General features: G+C 42.2%; 1 protein-coding gene across 1 annotated transcript in view; it reads left to right on the forward strand.

Annotated features, from left to right (window-relative positions):
* sema4f (sema domain, immunoglobulin domain (Ig), transmembrane domain (TM) and short cytoplasmic domain, (semaphorin) 4F) overlaps positions 1 to 26,756 on the forward strand; it is a 240,280-nt gene that overhangs the window by 119,320 nt on the left and 94,204 nt on the right. Inside the window, exons 4-6 of the mRNA XM_043691726.1 lie at positions 587 to 685; positions 5,312 to 5,420; positions 12,775 to 12,891. Coding sequence (XP_043547661.1) covers positions 587 to 685; positions 5,312 to 5,420; positions 12,775 to 12,891 — 325 coding nt within the window. The remainder of the gene's footprint in view (positions 1 to 586; positions 686 to 5,311; positions 5,421 to 12,774; positions 12,892 to 26,756) is intronic.

Below are 26,756 nucleotides of genomic sequence, written 5' to 3' on the forward strand. Positions count from 1 at the left end.
GAGGGGAAAGATATAAAAGAGAACTAAGGGGCAATTTTTCACACAGAGGGTGGTACATGTATGGAATGAACTGCCAGAGGAAGTGGTGGAGGCTGGTACAATTGCAACATTTAAGAGTATATGAATAGGAAGGGTTTGGAGGGATATGGGCCGGGTGCTTGCAGGTGGGACTAGATTGGGTTCGGATATCTGGTCGGCATGGACAGGTTGCACCGAAGGGTCTGTTTCCATGCTTTACATCTCTATGACTCTATGTCTCCTAGTATTTGACATTTTTACCCTGGGAAAAGACTTTGACTATCCACCCTGTTTAATGTTGTTTGTGATTTTTAAACATCAGTTGAATATCAGTACACCAATGCAATTGATTCAAAAGTTCTTAATGTCACAGGTCCAGCTTGATAACCTGTCCGTTTGGAAAGAAGTCATCTAGCAGTGTCAATTTTTATTGTACTCATCACTATGGTTTTCAAATCTGGGAGTATGACAGTCCAACAGAGCAAATAATTTCTAAAATTATTTCCTTTTCTGTGACTTGATTTCTGGTTAATTGACTAATGCTGTTGTTTTACTTTTGTTAATATAGACCAAATGCCATAACTATATTCGAATTCTGAAAGCCTGGAATGAGACACATCTCTTTGCCTGTGGGACATATGCTTTTGATCCTCAGTGTGCATACATCGTAAGTGTATTTTTAATAATTTTCCTGCTGAAACCTAAGGGCAAACAAATCTCACCTAAATTAATAAACATCCCTCATTTAAAGCAGTGTAAATGTATTTATAAAGGATTCCTGAATTTAAATGCCTTGAGGGTGGCAGTAGGTTAATTCGTTCCTCAACGAGGAAAGTTGTGAAGAATGGTGACTGCACATGAAATGTTAAATGTACTTTCTCTCCACAGATACTGGCAGACCTGCTGAATTTTACCAGAAATTTCTGTTTTAGTTTCTGATTTCCAGAGTCTGCAGTTCATTTTTTTTGTTAATAAGTTCCCCATTCTGTGAACCACATCCACCTACTTCCTATTTAGGTTGGTAGTGGTAAAACTGAGCAGTAGAAAATGCAGTACAATTAGTTTTACATGCAGTGAGAAAGGGAGTCTGAAACTAGGAGTTGGAGTTAACCAAGTTAATTAAGGGACTGCTTCCTCCCAAGTGACGGCAGGAGCAGTACTTTTGACAGATGGGAAAAGAGCAGTAATTAGCGTCCTCCACCTTAAGATCTACTTCAATGGCTACAGGCCAGAGCTAGAATGAAGCCTCAAAAAGGAATGAAATCAGGCAGATGACATGACACAGACCAAATAACTGGAAATACCAACAGCAAACACAGCACTATCGACTCTGCAAAGAAAGAGTTAACGTTCCAATTCCTATATGACCCCTCTTCAGAAAACAGTTCTGACTCCTGTGATACTGAAGCAGTCCATGTTCAAATGTAGCAAAACATGGACAATATTTGGGCTTGGGCTGAAAAGTGGCAAGTAACATTCACGTGATACAAGTGCCAGGCATTGACCATCTCCAATAAAAGAGAGGTTAAACACTGCCCCTTGAAATTCAATGGCGTTACCATCAAAGAATCCTCCATTATCAACATCTTGGGGGTTGCCACTGACCAGAAACTCAACTGGGCTCACCGTATAAACACTATGCCTGCAAGAGAAGATCAGAGGCTAGAAATACTACAGCAAGTAACTCATCCCCTGACTCCTCAAAGCCTGTTGCAATCTACAAAGCACAAGTCAGGAGGGTGATGGAATACTCCCCTCTTGCGCAAATGAGTGCAGCTCCAACAACACTGGAGAAACTGGACAGCATCCAGGATGTCAGGGGTAGGTTCTTTACCCAGAGAGTGGTGGGGGCATGGAATGTGCTGCCTGTGGGAGTGGCAGAGTCAGAATCATTGGTGACCTTTAAGCGGCAATTGGATAGGTACGTGGATAGGCGCTTAAGCTAGGACAAATGTTCGGCACAACATCGTGGGCCAAAGGGCCTGTTCTGTGCTGTATTGTTCTATGTTCTACGTTCTATAAAGCAGCCTGAATGTTTGGTACCACATATACAAACGTGTAGTCACTCTACCACCAACTCTCAGGTGTAGCAGTGTGAGCTGTCTTCAAACATCTTTAGGCATCACCTTCCAAACACAGAACCACTTTCATCTAGAAGGACAAGGACAATAGCTAAATGGGAGCAACACCACCTGCAAGTTCCCATCCAAGCCATTCATCATCTTGACCTGGAAATATATTGCCTTTCCTTCATTGTTGCTGGGTCAAAATTGTTGAAATCTCTCTCTCAAGCATTGTTGGTCTGTCTGCATCACATACAGTCCGTCTACAGTTATTTGAAACTTGGCTCAGCACCACCTTCTTAGGGCATTAAATGTTGAGCAATAAGCACTGGCCCAGCCAGAGATGCTTAAATCATACAAGTGAATTAAAATGTTTAAATGAAATGGCTATAAGAGCAAGACAAATTCCAATAATCCTACAGTGAATAGATCACCTACCAGCTCCCCAAAGTCTATTCACCATCGACATGGTACAAGTAAAGATGGAATATTGCCATTTACCTGGATGAGTGCAGCTCCAACAGCACACAAGCCTGACACCATCTAGAATGGCAGCACGGTGGCTCAATGGCTAGCACTGCAGCCTCACAGTACCAGGTACCCGGGTTTGATTCCAGCCTCAGGCGACTGTCTGTGTGGAGTTTTGCATATTCTCCCATATCTGCGTGGATTTGCTCCGGTTTCCTCCCACAGTCCAAACATATGTGCAGATCAGGTGCATTGGTTATGCTAAAATTGCCCAGAGTGCGAGTTGTATTAGTCAGAGGGAAATGGGCCTGGGTGGGTTACTCTTCGGAGGGTCAGTGTGGACTTGTTGGGCTGAAGGGCCTGTTTCCACACAGTAGGGAATCTAATTAAACAAAGCAGCCCACTGATTGGCACCACATCCACAAACATCCACTCCCTCCACCACTGACGCTCAGTGGCAGTAGTGTGTACTGTCTACAAGATGCATTGCAGAGCATCAGAAAACTACTTAAATTGAGTAAGCTGCAACGCAAAAGGACTAGGGCTTACTTGTACATTAAATATAGAAAGCTAAACACAGATACAGCAGGGAATTGGGAAGGGTAATCGAATGTTGTTTCAAGGAGATTCGAGTATAAGAGTAAGGAAGTCTCATTGCAACTGTGCAAGGTGCTGGTGACAGCACATCTGGAGTGCTGTGAGCAGATTTGTTCCCCTTATTTAAGGAAAAATATTGTTTTATTGGAGGCAGTTCAGAGACAGTCCTCTAGGATGGTCCCAGGTATGGTGGGATTGTCTTATGAGCAAAGGCTACTCACTGGAGTTTAAAAGATTTTAGGATTCCCAAGGACTCGAAAGAGTAAATGCTGAGAGTTTGTTTCCCCTCATGGGAGAGTCTAGGACATAATCTCAGGATAAAGGGGCCCCAATTTAAGAGTAAGGTATAGAGGAATTTCTTCTCTCAGAAGGTTTGAGAGTTTTTGGAACTCCTGCCAGAGAGAGATGTTGTAGTGGAGACATGATTTATGTTTAAGGCTGAGATGGAATCTTGATCAGCTGGCATATCCAGAGTTATAGAAAAAGGCAGAAAAGTGGATGTAAGAATTGTCAGATCTTATTGAATGACAGAACAGGCTCGAGGGACTGAACAGAGTTTAGATCAGAGTGGTGCTGGAAAAGCACAGCAGGTCAGGCAGCATCCGAGGAGCAGGAAAATCGAGCCCTGATGAAGGGCTTTTGCCTGAAACGTCGATTTGCCTGCTCCTCGGATGCTGCCTGACCTGCTGTGCTTTTCCAGCACCACTCTGATCTAAACTCTGGTTTCCAGCATCTGCAGTCCTCACTTTTGCCTCGAGGGACTGAACAGCCTACTCCTGTTTCTAATTGTTATGGTCTGTGCAGACATTGACATTCTTAGACAACACCTTCCAAAACAATGACCACTTCCGTCTGTAAGGACAAGGGAAGCAGATACATGGGAACACCTTCATCTATAAGTTGCCCTCCAAGCCACTCATAATTCTGACTTGGAAATATTGGTATTCCTTCAGTATTGCTTAGTCAATCCTGGAATTCATTCCTTAACAGAATTGTAAGTGTACCTACAGCACACGGCCTGCAGTGATTCAAGAATACAGCTCACTGCCACCTTTTTAAGGGGAACTATGGTGGGCAATAAATACTGTCCCAGCCAGCGATACTCACACCTCATGGATGAATTTTTAAAAATTCAGTGATTGTGATTCACATCAGGATGAGCACCATTGATAGAACTGGAAGAGAGGTACTGCTGAGGGAGTGTGAAAGGGGAACCTTAAAGATAATAATCTCTGAATTTCCACTTGAACCAAGTGTGGATTGGCAAGAGATTAGAGAAGTGAATGCATACCTCACGGACTGGATGTGAAAATTGGATTCTGGTTGGCAGGCCCCTGGCACCAGTACTGGAGATTGTGGGGTCTGTACTATTTGCGCAGTGCACATTTGAATTGTGCTGGATGGGTGTTCTCATGAGTCATATAGTCAGGGAACCAGTGTGATGCTGGAAAAGCACAGCCGGTCAGGCAGCATCAGAGGATCAGGAGAATCGACGTTTCACGCATAAGCCCTTCATCAGGACTTATGCCTGAAATGTCAACTGTCCTTCTCCTCGGATGCTGCCTGACCATCTATGCTACTCCAGCAGCACACTCTTCGACTCTGATCTCCAGCATCTACAGGCCTCACTTTCTCCGTACAGTTAGGGAAGTAGAGAAGGCTTTATACAAAACGGTTGTGAGGGATCAACTTTGAGTAAACTATCAAATCAAGGAATGGAGTTTAGATTAGATTAGATTAGATTAGATTAGATTACATTACAGTGTGGAAACAGGCCCTTCAGGCCTCACTTTCTCCGTACAGTTAGGGAAGTAGAGAAGGCTTTATACAAAACGGTTGTGAGGGATCAAATTTGAGTAAACTATCAAATCAAGGAATGGAGTTGTGCCAAAAGTACTTCGATGAGAAATGAAAGTCAAAGAATGGCAGGAAGGAACAGAAAATAAAATCCTAAGGCCATCAAATGCCATGAAGATGACCAAAAAAGCTAAAAGATCTATATCTGAATGTGTTTAGCTTTCATAACAAAGTAAACAAATTGATAGTGTGCGTCGAAGTGAATAAATATGATCTGGTCACAATTATGGAGAGATGGCTACAGGATTATTATGTGCAGCTTTCAGTATAGTACATATTTTTCACAGATGTGCAATGCTGTATTTCAGAACATCTTCAATTCTGTCAACACATCAGAGAGTAGAGTACAAGGAATGGAAAAGGGACGAGGGAAATGCCCATTTGAACCAAAGGACCCATTTGCTGCTACCCTAGCAGGTAAGTGATTCTACATGGGAAGATGCTAATCTGACCCTTCTTATGTCTCCTAAAATGGCTATCACTTGCTGTGATTTCATTCCAAGCATACATAGAAATATAGGAAATAGTACATCTCCTGCAGTCCTCTAGTCATAGAATCATAGAGGTCGACAGCAAAGAAAACTGCCTTCGGCCAATGTATCTGAGCCAGTCAAAAGCAACCATCTAATTATTCTAATCCCATTTTCCAGCACTTGGCCCATAGCCTTGTATGCCTTGATATTGCAGATGCACATCAAAATGCTTCTTAAATCTTTTGAGGGCTTTTGTCTCCACCATCCTTAAAGGCAGCAAATTCCAGATTCACCACTCTCTGGGTAAAAAAGTTTTTTCCTAGCATCTCCTCTAAACCTCATCCTCCTCAACTTAAATCTATGCCACCAGTGATAGGAGAGACTAGGACCCGAGAGCATAGCCTGAGAGTTAGGGGAATACCTTTTAGAATGGAGATAAGGACAAATCTCTTCAGCCAGACATCAGTGAACCTATGGAATTCACTGCCACAGCAGGCTGTGGAGGCCAGGTCATTGGGTATATTTAAGACTGAGATAGGTAGGTTCTTGAGTGTCAAGAGGATCAAGGGTCATGGGGAGAAAGCAGAAGAATGGGGTTGAGAAACATATCAGCCATGACTTAATGACAGAGCAGATTTGATGGGACTGAATGGTCTAATTTCATCTTCTATATCTTATTGATCCCTCCATCAAAGGGCAATTTCTTTTTCTTGTCTACCCAGCCTATGCACCTCCATTTTATACATCTCAATCATATTTCATTCAAACTTACAGAATGCTGGGAGTGGATATATAGAAGATGTATGCATTAATAGGAAAACTAGGACCTGAGGCTAAAGTATCTGAGTGAAGTGATGACTCTTGGAATGGAGGCGAGGAGAAATTTCTTCAGCCAGAGGGTGGCAACTCTGTGGAACTCATTGCCACACAGGGCTGTGGAGACCAAATCATTGTGTGTCTTTAAGGCAGAGGTACAGAGACTCTTGATTCATGAGGAGACCAAAGGTTATGGGGAGAAGGCAGAAAAATGGATTTGAGAAACATATCAGCCATGATCGAAAAAGCAGGCTCGATGGGCCTCATGGCCTAATTCTTCTCCTATATCCTATGGGTCTGGTGTCCCCTCTCAATCTCCTCTGCTGTAAGGAAAACAACCCCAGTCTGTCCAATCTCTCTTCATCACTGAAGGTCCACAGTCCAGGCAACACCTGGTAAATCGTCTCTGCACCCTCTTCAGTGCGAGCACATCCCTCCAGTAATATGTATGCCAGAACTTTTTGTTTCATATTCATTCACACGATGTGCAAACACTGGCCAGCCAGCATTTGATGCCCATCACTAATTTCCCAGAGGGCAGTTGAGAGACAACTACACTGAGTGTCTGGATTCACATGTAGGCCAAAGTATATAAGGATGGCAGATTTCCTTCCCTGAAAACATTGATTAACCAGATGGGTTTTCCAACAATCAACAATGGATTCATGGTCATTATTAGTTTCGTAATCCCAGATTTTTATGCAATTGAAATTCCACCATCTGTTTGATTTGAAGCGTGGTCCCCAGGACATTACCTAGATCTCTATATTAATAGTTTAGTGATACTATCACTCGCTACGATCTCCCTATACATACAATACTCTAGTTGTGGCCTAAGCAATATCTACACAGCTCCAGCATAACCTCCCTGCTCTGAAACTCTGTACCTCAGCTAATAAAGGCACGTATCCCGTATGCCTTTTTAACCACTTTATCAACCTATCCTTATACCCGAGAGGATCAGAGTATTTGCATACCTAGATATTTGTGATCGTTTGTCCTGCCCAAGTGCATTTCTTCAGATTGAATTCCAGTCAAATGAGGCAACAATAATTTAGTTGTTGACCAATTAGATTCAGTGTTCATCCATTAGTGCTTGATGTTATTGTGGCAAGAAAAATGGCAGTGATAGAATGATGCTAAGTCACGTCCTGCCGGATTCATCCCAATGATGTTGCTCCAAGTCATGTCACAACTCACCTTCTAATATAGCCATGTAGTGATAAAGCTACATCTGACTTCTGTTTCTATTGCTATTGTTCACAGACTACTTTATGATGATTGCTAGGTTGAATTCCAAAAAAAACAAAGAAGTGGAGCAAGAATTGGTAATTTGGGTCTTTGAGCCTGCTCAGCCAGTCATTATGGTCATGGCTGATCATCCAAGATTCAATAGTATATTCCTGCTTTTCCCCAGTACCCTTTTTCTCCAAGTGCTTTATCCAGCTCCTCTTTGAAACTATGCAATGTTTTAGTCTCAAATGCTTGGTAGCAAATTCCACAGGCTCACCACTCTCTGGGTGAAGAAATTTCTCCTCAGCTCAGTGCTAAATGGTTTATCACATATCCTTAGATTGTCACCCTTGGTTCTGTACTATCCCACTCCATTCAGAACATCTTGAACATTTATCTTGTTTAGAATTTTCTAGGTTTCTATGAGATCCCTCCTTCATGCTCCTAAACTCGGAAACATTAGCCTAATCAATTCAATCTCTCCTCATACATCATTCCCAACACATCAGGATTCAGTCTGGTAAAGCTTTGTACTCCCTCTATAGCAAGAACATCCTTCCTGATAAGGAGACGAAAACGGCACACAATATTCCAGTGTTGTTTTACCAAAGCCCTGTATAATTGCAGGTTGATTGGAGTTACATGACCTACCCTTCCATCTGTTGGAACTGTTCCAGAGTCTATAGAATTTTTGAAGATTACCACAAAGGCATCCACTATTTCTCAGGCCACTTCCTTAAGTCCTTCCTTAAATGATTATTGGGGCCTGGAAATTTATCGGCCTACTATCCCATCAATTTCCCCAGTACCATTTCCCTATTAATACTGAGTTTCTTTAGTTCCTCCCTCTCACCAAACCCTGTGTTCTCCTCTGTGAGCACTGCATCAAATTATGTATTTTGTTTGTCAGCCATTTATTTGTTCCTCATTATAAATTTCCCTGTTTCTGACTATAAGAATCTTACATTTGAGGTCACCAATCTTTTAATATCAAGAGAAACATTTACAGCCAGTGTTTATGTTCCCTGCAGACTTACTCTCATGCTCCCTTTTCCTTTTCTTAATCAATCCCTTTGACCTCCTTTGCTGAATTCTAAACTGCTTCCACATGGGCGGCACGGTAGCACAGTGGTCAGCACTGCTGCCTCACAGTGCCAGAGACCCGCGTTCAATTCCTGCCTCAGGCATCTGTCTGTGTGGAGTTTGCACATTGTCTGTGTGGGTTTCCTCTGGGTGCTCTGGTTTCCTCCCACAGTCCAAAAATGTGTAGGTTAGGTGAGTTTGTCACGCTAAATTGCCCATAGTGTTAGGTGAAGGGGTAATTGTAGGGGAATGGGTCTGGGTGAGTTGCTCTTCGGAGGGTTCGGTGTGGACTTGTTGGGCCTGTTTCTACACTGGAAGTAATCTAATCTAAATCCCACGTCTGTTTGTTTCTCGTCACTTTGTAGCTCTTTTTACTTCAATGCTATCATTAACTTCCCTAGTACACCATGGTGTAGCCGCCTTTACCATTTTATTCATGTGCCAGGCCAGAATGAGCAGTTCACCTGTGTGCTCTATAAATGTTTTCCCATTGCCTTTCCATTGTCAAGTAATGTTCCCAATCTACTGTAGCCAAATTCAAGCCTCATGACATTGTATTTCCTCCTTCAGGATCGTAGTCTCAGAATCAACTGTGTCACAGTCCATCTTGATGAGGGATTCTATCAGATTGTGATCACTCATCCTCAAGGAGCCTTGTACAATTAGATTGTCAATTATTTCTTTCTTATTCCTGTTCTCTACTTTTTCCTGACAGTATGTGTTTGGGGTGGCATGGTGCCTCAGTGGTTAGTACTGCTGACTCAGTGACAGGGACCTGAGTTTAACTCCTCCCCCTCAGACAGTTGTCTGTGTGGAGTTTGCACATTGTCCCTGTGTCTGTGTGGGTGTCCTCCGGGTGCTCTGGTTTCCTCCCACAGTCCAAAGATGTGCAGGTGGATTGGCCAAGCTAAATTGCCTATAGTGTCCAGGAAGGTGCAGGCTAGGTAGATTAGTCATGAGAAACGCAGTGTTACAGGGATGGGGGTGGGTCTGGGTGGGATGCTGTTTGGAGGGTTGACGTGAACTCGATGAAAACCATCTTATATATACTTAAGGAATTCCTCCTCCATGATATTATTACTAAGTTAATTCATCCAAACTGCATACAGATTAAAGTCACCTCAATTGTCCTTTATTCTTGGTTACTACCATTCCAAACATCACCCCAACAGTTTGGAGTTCTATATTACAACCCCCACCGATGTTTTTCAGCTCTGCCCATACAGAATTCCACATTAATGGAGCCAGTATCCTCCTTCACTCAATGATTTGGACCAGCAGTGTTCTGTTTTCTCAGATGAAAGTGTAATATTTGCTTTTAGCTGCAATAACAGCGGTTTTTCCCAGGAAATGTTTGAATGGATGCATTTTTAAATGCGTTATAAGTCATGACATGGTTATTTCATGGCTGTTTGGTTCTTTCATACACCATTATCCCCTCCAGACTGATCTCAAAATCTTTAAACTTTACGATCATATCTGCCTGTTGACACCTCCCCTGACAGTGTGTTCCAGGCTCTACTTGCCTCTGTGTAAAAATCTTACCTCGCATATCTCCTTTAAACTTTCTAGGCAAAAGTGAGGACTGCAGATGTTGGAAACCAGAGTTTAGATCAGAGTGGTGCTGGAAAAGTACAGCAGGTCAGGCAGCATCCAAGGAGCAGGAAAATTGACATTTCAGGCTAAAGCCTTTCATCGGGAATTGAGGCAGGGAGCCTCCAGGGTGGAGAGATAAATGGGGGGGCTGGGGAGAAGGTAGCAGAGAGTACAATAGGTGAAGTGAATGGGGGTGGGGATGGAGGTGATAGGTCAGAGAGAGGGTGGGGGAAGGTAGTAAAGAGTACAATAGGTGAATGGGGGTGGGGATGGAGGTGATAGGTCAGAGAGAGGGTGGGGGAAGGTAGTAAAGAGTACAATAGGTGAATGGGGTTGAGGATGGAGATGATACTATTGTACTCTTTGCTACCTTCTCACCAGCCCCACTCTCCCCATTCATCTCTCCACCCTGGAGGCTTCCTTCCTCTATTCCTGATGAAGGGCTTTTGCCCGAAACGTCGATCTCCCTGCTCCTCGGATGCTGCCTGACCTGCTGTGCTTTTCTAGCACCACTCTGATCTAAACTCTTGTTTCCAGCATCCGCAGTCCTCACTTTTGACTAGTTGATGTTAACCCTACTGCAAATCCTCTTGCAAGGATGCCTACCTTGAAGAAGTTCTCCTCCTCTCTCCACAAGAATCTCAGTGAGTCTCTCTCTCACTGCAACCCCCAGGTCATCTCCTCTGCCTGAAGCTCTTCAACCATGTACTCTTTGCTACCTACCCACACTCTCCTCTCTGACCTATCACCTCCATCCCCACCCCCATTCGCCTATTGTACTCTCTGCTACCTTCTCCCCAGCCCCCCCGCATTTATCTCTCAACTCTGGAGGCTCCCTGCCCCCTTCCTGATGAAGGGCTTTTGCCTGAAACGTCGATCTCCCTGCTCCTCGATTGGTGGCTGACCTGCTGTGCTTTTCCAGCACCACTCTGATCTAAACTCCTTCAAACTTTCTCCCATTCACCTTAGACCTACACTCCCTATTATTTGACATTTCCACGTTGGAAAAGAAACTCCCCACGCTATTCACAACTCTCATAATTTTATGTACTTCTGTCAGGTCACCCCCTCAGCCTCCAACTCTAGTAAGATCAATTTAAGTTTGTCCTTATAGCTGACACACTCCAATCCAGGCAGAATCCTGGTAGGCCTCTTTTGCACCCTCTCCAAGCCCTCCACATCTTTCTTATGGTGAAGCAAACAGAACTGCACACAGTACTCCAAATGTGACTTGACTAAAGCGTTATTTTTACTTTTATACTTAATTCCCTGACCGATGACGACAAGCATACCGTATGCCTTATTTATCACCTTATGCACTTATGTTGCCATTTTCTTATCATCTCATTTAAGGGAGCTATGGACTTGGATCTCAAGATGTTTCTGCATATCAGTGCTCCTAAGGCTCTGGCCATTTACTGTATACTTTTCTTCTTCATTTGACCGCTTAAACTGCAGCACCTCACACTTGTCTGGATTAAACTCCGTCTGCCATTTCTCTGCACAACATTTCAACAAATCTATATCTTGCCTAATATTTCTCATTCCTTTGACATGATTGATTGATTGATTGTTGTCACATGTACCAAAATACAGTGAAAAGTGTTGTTTTGTGCATTATGCAGACAGATCATACCATACAAAGTGCATACAGAGTGCAGAGTACAGTGTTACATCTGCAGAGAATGTTTAATAGAGAGACCAGAATTAACATTTGGGAGATCCTTTTAAAAGTCTGATAATAGTAGGGAAGAAGCTGTACTTGAATCTGTCCATACATCTATTCAAATTTTTGCCTTTTGGAAGAAGATGGAAATGTGTATAACCTGGGTGGGAGGGGTCTTTGATTATGTTGGTTGCTTTCCTGAGGCAGCAGGAAGTATAGATGGAGTCAGTGGATGGAAGGTTGGTTTGCGTGGACTGCGTTGTGCTCACAACTCTCTGTAGTTTCTTGAGATCTTGGGAAGAGCATTGCCGTACCAAGCCGTGATGCATGCAGATAGGATGCTTTCAATGGTGCATCTATAAAAATTGATAAGAGTCTTTGTGGACGTGCCAAACTTCCTTTAACCTCCTGAGGAGAGAGAAAGAGAAGCTGTTGTGGTTTCTTGAGTGTCACATTGACATGAGTGGACCAGGACAGATAGTTGGTGATCATCACTCCCAGGACCTTTTACTCTCTCTCCACCGTCTCCACCTCAGCACCATTGATGCGGACGGGTGCATGCCCTCCAGTCTGTTTCCTAAAGCCCGTGACAAACTCCTTCATTTTGCTGACATTAATGGATTGTTCTTTACACCTTGCCTCAATCTCTTTCCTGTATTCTGACTTGTCGTACCTCTGTGTTTTCCCATTTAACAAAAAGTCTCTTAACTGTTGCCACAGACATTGCCTAATCTGTGGAACTTTTCCAGATGTTGCACAGTTTGGATTTTCATTGTAATTTGCACTTGGTGTTTGTTGTGTTTCCTTGAATAACCTTAATGAATGCAACTAGCATGAACCTGGATTTTGGTGGCTGGATCGTGCTTGAATGATTTATTTCTCCCATTTGTGCATTTGCTTTCAGATGGAGTGCTATATGCAGCAACAGCAATTGATTTTCAGGGCAAAGATCCAGCTGTAGTTAAGAATATAGGATGGCAAGAAAAGATCCGCACAGAGGACTCTGTCAAATGGCTGAGTGGTGAGACTTTCTCTTTGTCTTTTAGAATCTTAGAGATGTACAGACCTTTCAGACGAACTCGTCCATGCCAACCAGATATCCTAAATTAATCTAGTCCCATTTGCCAGCACTTTGCCACTATCATGTATAGTAGATGTAAAGTCAAAAGGATTATTCCAAAATGGCACAAAAAATCAAGATTATCAAACTTCTGCTTATCAGCCCTAGTATTTCTTTTGCATGACTTGGATTTTCTCAGTTGCTGTCTGAAACATTCCTGTGAAGATTTTTGGAAGTTTTTATTTGCTATGTTAAATATCCATTTAAAGATCCATGCATTGTGAAATCAATAAGCAGTGATTCAGTTATACCAACATTGGATTTTAAAAATCAGTAGATCATGGAGGGAGTGAAACCCGAGGAGACAATCATGCTTGTGTGGTCTTGAATAAGAAAGTGAAAGGAGATTTTAGCGCAATGTGATTTTTATTTTATAATGAGTGAGAGAGCAGGATCTGCATGGGAAGTAGTCTATTTAGAGCTTAAACAGAGAGACCAAGAGAGACAGAAGGAAAGAATAAAATAGTATCTGCAAAGACAGTTCAGGATGGGCTGCTGGTCTTATGAACGCCTCACAAATCCAACAAGAGCATTAAAGCAAAGTACTACATATGCTAGAATTCTGAAACAAAAACAAAACGTTTTTGGAAATAGTTCTTATAAGAATCATATTTGACTTGAAGGATTAACCCCATTTTAATTTTTACAGAGGCCACCAGGTCTGCAGTTTAAACAAAAGACAAAAAGTAAAAGTACGTAATCTAATTGGTGTGTGCTTTAAATGGCATCATGATGAAGCAAACTAGGATATGTATGTCAACATCACAGTGATGCAGCCTGAGAAGAGTGTCTTCACAGTCAGCATCACCTTGAACCAGTCTTGGATGGCTGTCATTGCAGTTGGGGACATGGTGAAGCAGGTTGGCAAGAGTGACCTTCCAGTCCACCTCATGGTGAAGCACTTTGGGAAAGGTGTCCTGTTTGTTGAGAGGGAACAAATAGTGCCGTCACAGGAAGAACTGGAGTGGTCTTAGCCTATAACTTTTCTCATGTATAGTTTGTAAGGGCCTTATTCTGTAGTAAGAAGGATCAGTTAAGAAGAGCATGAGAGAAACTGATATTTTTTGACATATGCGTCCTCCAAAAGGTTTGATTTAAAAGGGTAAGTCATGGCAGGAAAGCTCAAAGCTGTGGTGTACTCTTTCCTCTCTATGTGGGGAACTGGGCACATTTCTGGCAAAGCAGTCTTGAAGGGCTGAATTGCCTACTCCAAATTCCTGGGACCATCATGTGTGCAGAATGTATCTCCAGCTGCAGTGGCGTTGGATACGCTGTTGGAGAATCATGGATAGCACATATGGAGAGGCGATCACACCGAAGGCTAAGACTCCACAAGCGGAAAAGGAATAGATGACCAGAGATAGACGACTAGACAGGAGAAAGTAAGGACTGCAGATGCTGGAAATCAGAGTCGAAAAGTATGGCACTGGAAAAGCACAGCAGAACAGGTAGCATCTGAGGAGCAGGAAAATTGACATTTCGGGCATAAGCCCTTCATCAGGAATCAAGATTGAAAGAGGACTTGGCAGACAGGAATTCCCTGTTGCCATTCCCTTGAAAATCAAATATACCACTTTGGATACTGGGCTCATCCGGGCTTTGAAACCAGGACCTCTTGCTTGTCTACCATACACAAGCCCCAAAGCTAGACTAACAAGTGGTTGCCCATTAAAAACAAAAAAAAAGGGAGAAGGTAGGACAACTTAAGGATAAAGGAGGGAACTTGTGCTTGGAGGCAGAGGGTGTGGGTGAGATCCTAGGTGAGTACTTTGCGTCAGAATTCACCCAGGAGAAGGGTATGGAGAGTAATGAGATTTGAGTGGAGCATGCAAATATGCTCGGGCATTTTGAGATCAAGGAAGAAGTGATGTTGGGTGTCTAGAAGAACATTAAGGTGGATAAGCTCCCAGGGCCCAATAGTATTTACCCCAGATTATTGAGAGAAGCAACAGAGGAGATTGCTGGGGCATTGACCAAGATCTTTGACTCCTCGCCAGCCATTGGAGAGGTCCCGGAGGACTGGCGATTAGCTAATGTTCCTCTGCTCAAGAAGAGCAATAGGAATAATCCAGGAAACTTTAGATCAATGAGTCACACATCGGTGGTTGGGAAACTATTGGAGAGAATTCTTTAGGATTTATGCACATATAGAAAAGCATGGCCTAATTTGGGACATGTAGAGGTGCTTGTGTTGGACTGGGGTGAACAGAGTTAAAAATCAGACAACACCATTCTAAAAGATCAAAGACTTAACAGCAATCAAGGTTTGTTCAGTATATCATTTCAATTGCGTGACACTGCGATTGAATTGTTTGAGGAGGTGATTGATGAGAGTAGACCAATGGATTTTAGTAAAATCTTTCGACAAGGTGGCTCATTTTAGGCTCATCCAGAAGATTAAGATGCATGGCATCCAAGGTGACTTGGCCATGTGGGTTCAGAATTGGCTTGCCCGTAGAGGATAGTGGTGGGCGGGTGTTTTTCTGATCTAAGGCCCATGACTAGTGGTGTTCCGCAGGGATCCATATTGGGTGTGTGTGTGTGTGTATATAAAAATTACTTCTCTATGTGGATTGTCACCTTGTCGTGGAGAAGCTCGTGTGGTCCTGAAGTCTCGTGAGCAATACTGTCTGGAGCTATGCTCCTGGCAGGGTCACCCATGGCGGTAAGGTCAAGGGTGAGGATCCAGACGAAGATCAATCCAACCAAGACCTCAACAGTGGAACAGCCGGGTGAATTTACTTTGAATTCAATGGCTGTGAAGGCGGACGAAGGCTGCAACAAATCCATCAGCTCCAATCATTGAGACCTCCATGCCATTGGAATCAGTTGGTTGCTTTGTGAAGTATTGTGTGCTTCTTGGAGTGCAACATCAAAACAGCCCATTAACAACTCCCTAAGCAAAATGCCAACACTTGAAGAAGTCACAGAAGCCATCAAAACCTTGAAAAACAATATGGCTGCTGGACTCGATGGAATACCAGCTGAGGTCTACAAAATTAGAGGTAACCTGCTTCATTACCAACTGCATCAACTTCTCATCAAGATCTGGATAAATGAAGATGTACCAGCAGACTTTAGAGACTCAGCAATCGGTACCATCTACAAAAGGAAAGGCGATCGATCCGAATGTGGAAACTATCATGGAATTTCCCTCTTAGCAACAGCAGGAAAGATCCTAACCTGCATCTTGGACAACCAGACTCAAGCCTTTAGCCGAGAAGATCTTTCCGGAGACACAAGCCGGTTTCAGATCATCACATGGAACAATCGACATGATCTTCACTATGCAACAATTGGAATAAAAATATTATGAACAATTCCAACCTTTGTATATGGCATTCATCGACCTCACCAAAGCTTTTGACTCGGTATCAAGGGAACTCCTATGGGATTCTCTGTCTACCCATGGATGCCCTGAAAAGTACATTTGAATCCTGAGACTCCCCCATGATGGCATGCTTGCCAACAGTCATGGTCAGCAACAGTAACTGTGAGCCTTTTCAAGTCAGATCAGGAGTAAAACAGGGATGTGTGATTGCCCCAACTTTGTTTACCATCTTTGCTGTGACAATCATCCACATCATCAAGGAAGACCTATCTCCCAGGAATCAAAATTGTATACAGAAGACATGGCAGACTTTTCAACCTTGCCCATCTTAAGTCCAAAAACAGGACATCTCTGAGTTTCATATCAAGTTCCAATACGCAGATGATAACACTGTTGCAGCTCTTTCAGAAAACCACCTACAATACATTCTGACTGCCTTCAACCGTGCATATGTGAAACTTGGACTTGCCATCAATTCTAAGAAGACTCAGATCATTTATCAACCATCACCAACTGAGACAAATCAGAGAATCATCAATTCAATTTGGCAAAACAACCCTGGAAAACGTGGACCACTTTCTGTATCTTGGAAGTCACCTATCCTTCAACGTCGACTTCAATGACAAGATCCAACATCGTCTTAAATGCACTTTTGGACATCTCCAAACAAGTGTCCTGCATGATTGTGACATCTGGACAGACACCAAAATGTTACTATACATAGCAGTGATGATCCCAACTCTCTTGTCTGCATCAGAAACTTGGACAACATACCGACAACATCTGAAGACACTTGAAAAGTTCCATCAATGCTGCCTTTGAAACATCTGGAACATTATCTGGGAAGCTAGAAGAACCAATATCAGCATTCTGAATGAAGCCAAAAGCAACAGCATTGAAGCCTACGTAGTCAAGAACTAACTAAGATGGAGCGGTAATGTTGTTCGGATGAAAGAAAAATGTCTGCCAAAACAAATCTTCTACTCCCCAGCTTCAAGAAGACAAACATAAAAGAGACAGAAGGCAACAGAAGAGATTCAAAGATGCTTTTAAAAGCTAAGATGAAGAAATGTAATATCGACATCAACAATTGGGAAACCAATGCCAAGGACAGGAAACTCTGGCAAACCATCATCCGAGAAGGCACAGCAACTTTCAAAGCCAACAGATGTACAGAACTAGAAGAAAAGGGAAAAAAATGGAAAGCGAGGCAGCAACAGCCAAAGCCCAATGTGCCATTTGGAACGACTTGTCCTGAATGGGAAGAACTTTGAAAGCCAAGATTGGATTCGTAAGCCACCTGAGAGGCCCTCAATGTAAAAACAACATGTCCTTCACATCTTCTGTGAACTTTCCCCCTCTCACCTTAAATGCATGCCCCCTAGTTTTAGGCATTTCAACTCTCAGAAAAAGATTCTGACCATGAACGCTATCTACGCATCTGATCAACAGAACGAAGACCTTCATCCTCGACCCGAAGAATAGCCATGACGATAAATGACTTGGATGAAAATGTTGATGGATGGGTTAGTAAGTTTGCAGATGATACAAAGATTGATGGAGTTGTGGATAGTGTAGAAGGTTGTCAAAGGATGCAGTGGGATGTAGATCGGTTACAGATATGACAGAGAAATGGCAGATGAAGTTTAATCTGGGTAAGTGTGAGGGCTGCACTTTGGGAGATCAAGTGTTAAGTAATAGTATAGCTAATGCAGGACTCTGAACAGCATTGATATATAGAGGGATTTGGGAGTTAAATTCCACAGCTCCCTGAAAGTGGTCCTGCAAATAGATAGGGTGGTAAAGAAGGTGTATGACATGCTTACCTTTTATTGGTTGGGGAATTGAGTACAGGAATCAGGATGTCATGTTGTAGTTTTGTAAGACTTTGGTTAGGCCACACTTAGAGTATTCAATTTTGGTCGCACATTAGGAAGGATGTGGAGGCCTTGGAGAGAGTACAAAAGAGCTTTACCAGGATGCTGCCTGGATTAGAGGGTATGAGCTATAAGGAATGGCTAGAAAAACATGTTGTTTTCTCTTGAGCAGTGGAGGCTAAGGAGAGATTTGATAGAACTCTATAAAATGATCAGATGTGTTGATAGCGTTCATGGTCAGAATCTTATTGAAATGCCTAAAACTAGGGGCATGCATTTAAGGTGAGAGGGGGAAAGTTCACAGAAGATGTGGAGGACATTTTTTTTACAAAGAGGGTAGTAGGAGTCTGGAATGCGTGGTCGAGTGGTGGTGGAAGCAGCATGATCAGGGCATTTAAGAAACTTTTAGATAATCACATGAATATGCAAGGAATGGAGGGCTATGGATCAAGGGCAGGCAGAAGGGATTGGTTTAATTTAGTGTCATGTTCAGCATAACATCCTGGGCCAAATGGCCCATTCATATGCTGTCCAGTTCTGGGTTCTTTGGATACTATTGAGGGTAATAGCCTCATAGGGGATAGGAACAGCCAAATTCAAGGCACCATAGGTGCTATGAAGGGGTAGGTGTGTACTGTACCTTTACAAGAGAGTGAAAGCTGGCGCGTACCTAAAAAGGCACAGAGTATGCTGAAAAATTTTAAAATGTAACATTTGGTTGTGAAACAAATAGCGGAGCTACACAACAAATTCGAATTTGGCCAATCAGTTTAAATTAAGCCCCAAGATACCAAAATCCAATTGAATTTGAATTTTACTGTTTTGATGACATGAAACTAATGAGATGGTCTGATGTTTTGGGGGATAAAACCAGGCATTTAGAACAACTAGCCAGAATGACAAAGAACACCAACAAACCGAAGGCCTGCAGAGCCTCTCTGTGAAAGCTGCCTGTTCATATGAAATCTGTGCAGCAGAAGACTGAAGAAAAGACGACCCAGGAAAAATCTACAGAGGAAGATACAAAGGAAAGACATAGCTGACTGGTTTTGAAATTTAATTTATTTTTGTAAAACTTAATCGGGGTTTTTATCGGATCAGTATGTTGTTGTAGTGTGGGAGGTAGATAAATCAATCAGACGAAGGAGGCTTACAGTGTAGAAAATTGTTGTTTAATGTGCTTTTCTTCCTTGAGTTAAAGAATAACTTCTTAATTTTTTCATTAAAATAGTGGAATTTGGTAGTTCTTTGTCACTCATACTTTAACACATTATGAGGCGAAATGAGTTTTTCTGTGTGTCTGGTTTAAATTAGCAGCAAGGTTTACTCCACGTTGTAACAAGAGAAAGGAACGAAAGTGTGAAAGTGCAATAGTCCCAGGTGATTCAATTGTAAAGGGAACTGATAGATGTTTCTGTGGCAGCAAACAAGACTCAAGATGGTATGTTGCCTCCCTGTTGCTAGGATCAAAGATGTCTCTGAGCAGCTGCCGGACATTCTGAAGGCGGCGGGGGGGGGGGGGGTTTGAGCAGCCAGTGGTTCTGGAATGCATTGGTCCCAATGTCATAGGTTTACAAAAAGGGGTGTTAAAGCAGAATGCGGAGCTTTAGGAAGCAAGCTGAAAGAATCCCAAGATTACTATCAGTGCGACATTTTAGACAGGCAAAGGAGAAAATATGGTAGAGTTGCATTATTGGTTAAAGAGAATATAAACGCAATATTGAGGAAAGACATTAGCTCAGACATTAGCTGTGTAGGTAGAATCTGCTGCTTCACAGAGGGATGCCTACACATTTGAACATGCTGTCTGTTCCTTCAGCTGATCAGACATTGGCATTACTTGGAAGAAGGGCAGTGGGTAGTTATCCTCTGTATTCACAAAGGAGGGTATAAGTAATATACCAGAAATGATAGAGTTTAGTGAGAGGCAATACTGAAACAAATCTCTAATGGTAGAAAAATGGTGTTGGGGGAATTAATGGGATTGAAGGCCGATAAATGCCCAGCACCTGAAATTCTACATTCCAAAGGACTTAAGGAAGTGGCCCTAGAAATAATGGATAGTCACCTTCCAAAATCCTTTAAAATCTGGAACAGTTCCTACAGACTAGAGGGTAGTTAATGTAACTTCACTACTTAAAAAGGGAGGTAGAAAGAAAAGAGAGAATTATCAACCAGTGAGTTTGATGTCCATTGTGGGAAAGATGCTGGAATCAATATTAAGGATTTTTTTCGCAAAGCACTTGGAAAACAGTGGTAGAATGAGGCATGGATTTACAAAAAAGAAATAATGCTTGACATATCTCCTGGAATTCTTTGAGCATGTAAGTCATGGAGTTGATCAGGTAGAGGCAGTGGATATGGTTGATTTGGACTTTCAGAAGGCTTTAGACAAAAATTAAAATTAAAGTAAAATTGGAAAATTACTGACAGTTTTTAATAGCCAACTTCTGCAATCTGCTTAAATGTAATGCTCTTCCCTACTGATGAAGCAGCTACAGAACCTTTTGATCAAGAACCAGGTTAACTTCCAGACCTGGCCTCATGACTAAACAAATGCTTGTTTGCCTTTTCTAAGCTGTTACCCACCGCTCCAAACCAAAATTAATAAAAGAGTACGGCAAAAAATAATGAAAGATCAATGATCAACTTGGATGGAATTAAGCATAACGAAGGTCAGAAAACATTGGTGGGAGTAGTTTATAATATTTCCTCCCTGTTCCCCCTACATTTGTACCAGGAACAATTGTAGTTCATAAACCACAATGCAGTATTTATGGGGGATCTTTGATCTTCACATCGAAAATGTGGGACAAATTAATTTTCAAAGAGTCCACATTTGTAGAATGCTTTTGTGACTGTGACCTCGAACAATATGTTGTGAAAGCAACTTGGGAAAAAGCTATTTTAGATCTATTATTATGTAATGCAGTTGTGTTAATTAATGATCTCATGGCAAAAAATAATCAGCATTTTTGATCCTTGCCAAGAGTCTTAAATTTAAACAAAGTCTAAATAAAAACATTAGTGTCAGGGGAGCCAACTTAGGTTAAAAGGATAAATAGACTGAAAGATATGGTGGTAAATAAACAGATACATTTTTCAAGGAACTATTCAAAAGCTTCAACAAACATGCATTCCATTAAAAAGTCAAAGCTTAATGAGAAGCATCAGCCTGTGATTAACCAGGGAAGTTGAGGCTTGCATGAGGTTGAAAGCAGTAGTTTTTTTTAACATGAAGGATAGTAGTATTTCTCATGGTTGAGAGAGTTTTGAAACAAATAAAACATGAGCCAAAATTGATTCGAAAAAATCTTGAAGATGGGATATTAGAGTAAAACAGTCAGAGATATAAGCAAATAGTAATACCTTCTAAAAAGTACATAAAGAGTAGATTAGGTAAAGTTAGGGACAGAAAAAAAAGAAATTATCATGGTGGATGAGAAAATTACACTGACTAAACGAATATTTTGTTGGTGTCTTCGCAGTGGGAGTAAAAAGAGTTACAGTAGAATTGGAGAGTAACTACAAGCGAATGAAATAATAGTTTGTGTTATTTGTTCAAGTAATTGAATTGAATTGAATTGAATTTATTGTCACGTGTACTGGGGCACAGTGAAAAGCTTTGTCTTGTGGGCAATACAGGCAGATCACAGAGTTAAGTAGCATAGATAGTAAATAATAGGTAAACAGCGGCAAAAACAAAACTCAGGTACAGGCGAATGCTCAGAGTTTATGAGTCCACTCAGTATTCTAACGACAGTAGGGTAGAAACTGTTGCGAAACCAACTGGTGCGTGTGTTCAGGCTTCTGTACTTCTGTAGAGGTTGTAGAAAAACATTGCCAGGGTGGGATAGATCCTCAAGAATGCTGGCTGCCTTTCCTTGACAGTGGGCCTGGTAGATGGATTCTATAGATGGGAGGTCGGCCTTTGTGATTGGCCGGGCCGAGTTCACCACTCTGTGTAACCATCTCCGATCTTGAATGGTACAGTTGATACATCCAGACAGAGTGCTCGATGGCGCACCTATAAAAATTGGCAAGGGTATTTGCCGTCGTGCCAAATTTCCTCAGATGCCTGAGGAAGAAGAGACATTGTTGGGCCTTTGTAATCAGTGCGTCCACATGAAGAATCCAAGAAAGCTTGTTGTGGATGACCACTCCCAGGAGCTCGACACTCTCCACTCCTTCCACCTCTGTGCTGTTAATGTGTAGGGGGACATGAGTAAAATCCGGCCGAAACTCAATAATGTGTTCCTTGGTTTTGCCGGCATTGAGAGCTAGGTTGTTCTCAGTGCACCATTTTTCCAGGTCTTCTACCTCCCGCCTGTAGTCTGTTTCATCGCCGTCTGAGATTCGACCAACTATGGTGGCATCATCAGCAAACTTGCAAATGGCATTAGTCTGGTATTTGGTGACACAGTCACGGGTATATAGTAGGGGGCTGAGTACGCGCCCCTGGGGGTCTCCAGTATTGAGTGTTAGTGAGGATAAAATATTGTTCCCAATCTTCACTGATTGTGGCCTGTGGGTCAGGAAACTGAGGATCCAGTTACAGAGACTGATGTGGGCTTCCATGCCATAAGAGCAAGTATTTCCTTCCCTATTTACCCTTCATAAAATTGTGATGAACAATGTTCTTAAACTGCTGCAGTCTAAATGGCATAGGTACACTCACAGCTCTGTAAGAGAAGGAGTTCCAGAATTTAGCAGTTAAAGAACTGCAGTATATTTCTTAGTCAGGACTGTATATTTCCTGTTTCTTAACACAGGAGAGTATCAGGATTTGGAGGATGACTTGCAGGTTGTGGAATTCTCAATCAAGTATCACCCTTGTCCTTCTTGGCATCAGAAGTTGCAACCTTGGAAAAATCTGATGTAAGTGCCTCCAAGAATTCAAAGTAGATTATGTGAATGGTACACACTGCTGTCATTATGTGCCAATAGTGAAAGGAGTCAGTGGTGGTTGCAGTGCTTGTCAAATGGTCTGCTTTGTGGAGATAAAAGAATGTTGATGCAGTTACACTCATCTAAGTAAATTCAGAGCATCCTATTGAACTGATTTGTAGACAAGATATAGGAGGTCAGAAAGTTAACTCTTGTAGCTACAGTAGTCATGTGACTGTCCTAAGTTAAATTTCCAGTCATTGGCAGTCCTCACAATGTGAACATTGGTGACAGCATTGCTATTGAATGTCCTGTGAAGAGGTCTGATTGAATTCTGTCTTGTTGAAAATGATCATTGGCTGGCAGTTATGTGGTGCAGTTGTTACTTCCCATGTGTCAACACAAGGCTGAATGCTGCTCAAGGCTTGTCACAGGTATTGATTGCAGGGATGTTGGTACTGTTCTCCTGAACATGCAGTGGAATTTTGGGATAGGTGACGACAGTGGCCATTAGTCTTCTCCAGTGCCTCTGGGAAAGTATATGTCAGAGGCAACAGATATACATTGTACAAAAATAGATCTTTGTACGGGATAAATGTGCAAAAGCTGTTGACCAACTAGACAGAATCTAACCAGACGTCTTGACATTCAACAACAGTTATAGTTTAACGTTGGCCAGTGAATGTTAGAGAAACTCAGTAAATCTGTGGGGAGAGAGAAAGAGAGAAATAAGTAGTTTGAAAAAGGTATAAGAGAGTACAATAGTCTTGATATTTAAAAGGAAGAGCTGATTGCTGGTACATGTGGAGAGCCAGCTAATATTCACAACCAGGTCTTATCAATATAAACGGCAATGGAGCTCTGCCTGGATCAGACACTTTCTGGGGACCGCAGGATTAGTTCCCAGAAGTTACGTCATTTGTAAGAAGGAGACGTGGCCGAGATTGTGGGGGACTAGAGAATATGTGAAAGGAAGATTTAAGACTTTCTTGTGAGACGATAAGACTGTTCTAAGACTACAACGAGATAATATTATTAATACTATCAACTTTGGGGAGATGAAACGCAGACAGGTGCCTCACAGGAGGCTACTGAGTAAGATAAGGGCCCATGGTATCAGAGGCAAGGTGCTAGCATGGATAAGAGCTTGGCTGTCTGGCAGGAAGCAGAGTGGGGATAAAAGGGTCTTTCTCAGGATGGCAGCTGGGTAACAAGTGGTGTTCCACAAGGCTCAGTGTTGGGACCACAACTTTTCACTTTATATATTAATAATGATCTGGATGAAGGAACTGAGGGCATTCGGGCTACGTTTGCAGATGAGACAAAGACAGGTAGAGGGACAGGTAGCATTGAGGAGGCAGGGAGGCTGCAGAAGGATTTGGACAGGTTAGGAGAGTGGGCAAAGAAGTGGCAGATAGATGTACAATGTGGGAAAGTGTGAGGTCATGCACTTTGGAAGAATAGAGGCTTGGGCTATTTTCTAATTGGGGAGAAAATTCAAAAGTCTGTAAGTGCAAAGTGACTTGAAAGTTCTAGTCCAGGATTCTCTCAAGGTAAACTTTCAGTTTGAGTCACTTGTTAGGAAGGCACATGCAACGATGGTATTTATTTTGAGAGACCTTGAATATAAAAGCAGGGATGTACTTCTGAGGCTGTATGAGGCTATTGGTCAGACCACATTTGGACTATTATGTACACTTTAGGGCCCCATATCTTAGGAAGGATGTATTGGCCCTGGAGCGTGTTCAGAGGAGGCTCACGAAAATGGTCCCAGGAATAAAAAGCTTAACATATGAGGAACGTTTGAGGACTTTGGGTTCATACTTGATGGAGTTTGGAAGGATGAGGGGGGATCAAATTGAAACAAGGTACCTTGCAAGAAATGTAACAAACATGACATTGGACAAATAGGCAGAAAACTAGCCACCAGGATATGGGAACAGCAACTGGCCACAAAAAAACATGATCCACTCTCATTAGTATCCTCACATACAGATGAGGAAGGACACCACTTCAACTGGGACAACACATTCATCCTAGGACAAGCCAAACAGAGACACGCACAAGAATTCCTAGAAGCATGGCATTCCAACAGGAACTCTATCAATAAACACATTGATTTCGATCCCATTTGCCACCCCCTGAGAAAAAGAACAGGAAATGATGCCACCACAGGAAATGACATCACTAACCCAAGGAGACCTAAACACATAAATAGAAAGCAGGGCAAACCCCGGTGTTTCATCTGGAGGCTCACTGATGATGTTACCTAATATGGTGATGAAAACGTCTGAAAACAAACCTTCCAGCTCAGTGAGCAAACCTGCATCCAGAATCAACTAAGTTTCTCCAGCAATTTCTGTTTCAGATTTCCTGCATCCGCTGTTGTTTTGTTTTGTCAAAAAAAAAATTGGTCATGATTGTTGTCACTTGGAGCAATGCAATTTAGTTCCCATGTTTGTTGCATTACAACAACGATTGCATTTCAATAAGTTCTTTTTTAGTTCATGGTCACAAAAGGCAATTTAAGAGACAAGTCTTTCTTTCCATTAATATTCAAGCCATTTTATAATCCACTGTAATCAAGGGAGGGATGGAGGAATGCATTCTGTCAATATTGATTCTCCCCACTTACTTTCTGACGTGTGCTGGTAGTTATAAAAGTAAGGGGTGGGGTTGCAGATGGAGTGTGGCATAACAGAAATAAATTGGGGTATTGTGTATTTCACAAAATAGTGACTCGTGGGCTTACTGACTGGAGTTTAGAAGTGTGTAAGTTTTAGGAAGGAAGTAGTTGACAGCTTTATTTATGCTAATCCTGTTAACACACTTGTTCTGAGAAAATCGCAGTGACAAAGGTCAGGACAGTTTCTTAGAGCTAAGGTTGGTTTGCAATATTGAGGAATGTTAAGAGAATATTCACACTAGAGTCTGTGGAAAGAAATATAATTGTTGGGTCAAAAAGCCAGAGCTGTTGGTCACCTTTCTATACAAAGGATGTTGTAAGTAGGCTGAGTTTTTTTCCTGGAACATCAGAGCCTGAGCGAAGTCTATAAAATCACGAGGGTGTTGAATAGAGTGTATAGCGAAGATCTTTTACCTAAGTTAGGGAAGTCCAAAACTAGAGGGCATAGGTTTAAGGTGAGAAGGGATGGATGTGAAAGTGACCTGAGGAGTAACTTCCTTTCACTCAGAGGTTGGTGCATGTATGGAACGAGTTGCCAGAGGAGGTGTAGGTGGGTACCATTCCAACATTTAAAAGGGATCTGGATGAGTATACGAATAGGAAGGATTTAATGATTCCTTCACTTTCCAGTTTCCTGATTTCTGCTTCTAGTTTTGCATATGAAGCAAATGGCACTGGGCGGGCCTTGCAGAATCATGGAATTGCTTCCTGGTCAACACGCAAGGTTGCGGTAACCAAAAAAAGCTGCAGGTCCACAAGATGTCAGAATTACTCATTGACTTTCATATGCCCCAATGTCATTTGCCCGGGAAAAATAACACATTGTTTCCACACACTGGGCCTAGTCTTCGGCAGCAGTATAGAACAAGTCAAGCTTCCCAAATAAAGGCATGATGCCAGAAATGCTTACCCAGCTCAAAGACAATTGTTGCGAGCAAATTTCTCCAGGACTGAATATATTTCTGTCATTGCCACTAAAATAACT

Source organism: Chiloscyllium plagiosum, chromosome 1, assembly GCF_004010195.1.
Source record: "Chiloscyllium plagiosum isolate BGI_BamShark_2017 chromosome 1, ASM401019v2, whole genome shotgun sequence".
In the NCBI taxonomy this organism is placed as follows: Eukaryota; Metazoa; Chordata; class Chondrichthyes; order Orectolobiformes; family Hemiscylliidae; genus Chiloscyllium; species Chiloscyllium plagiosum.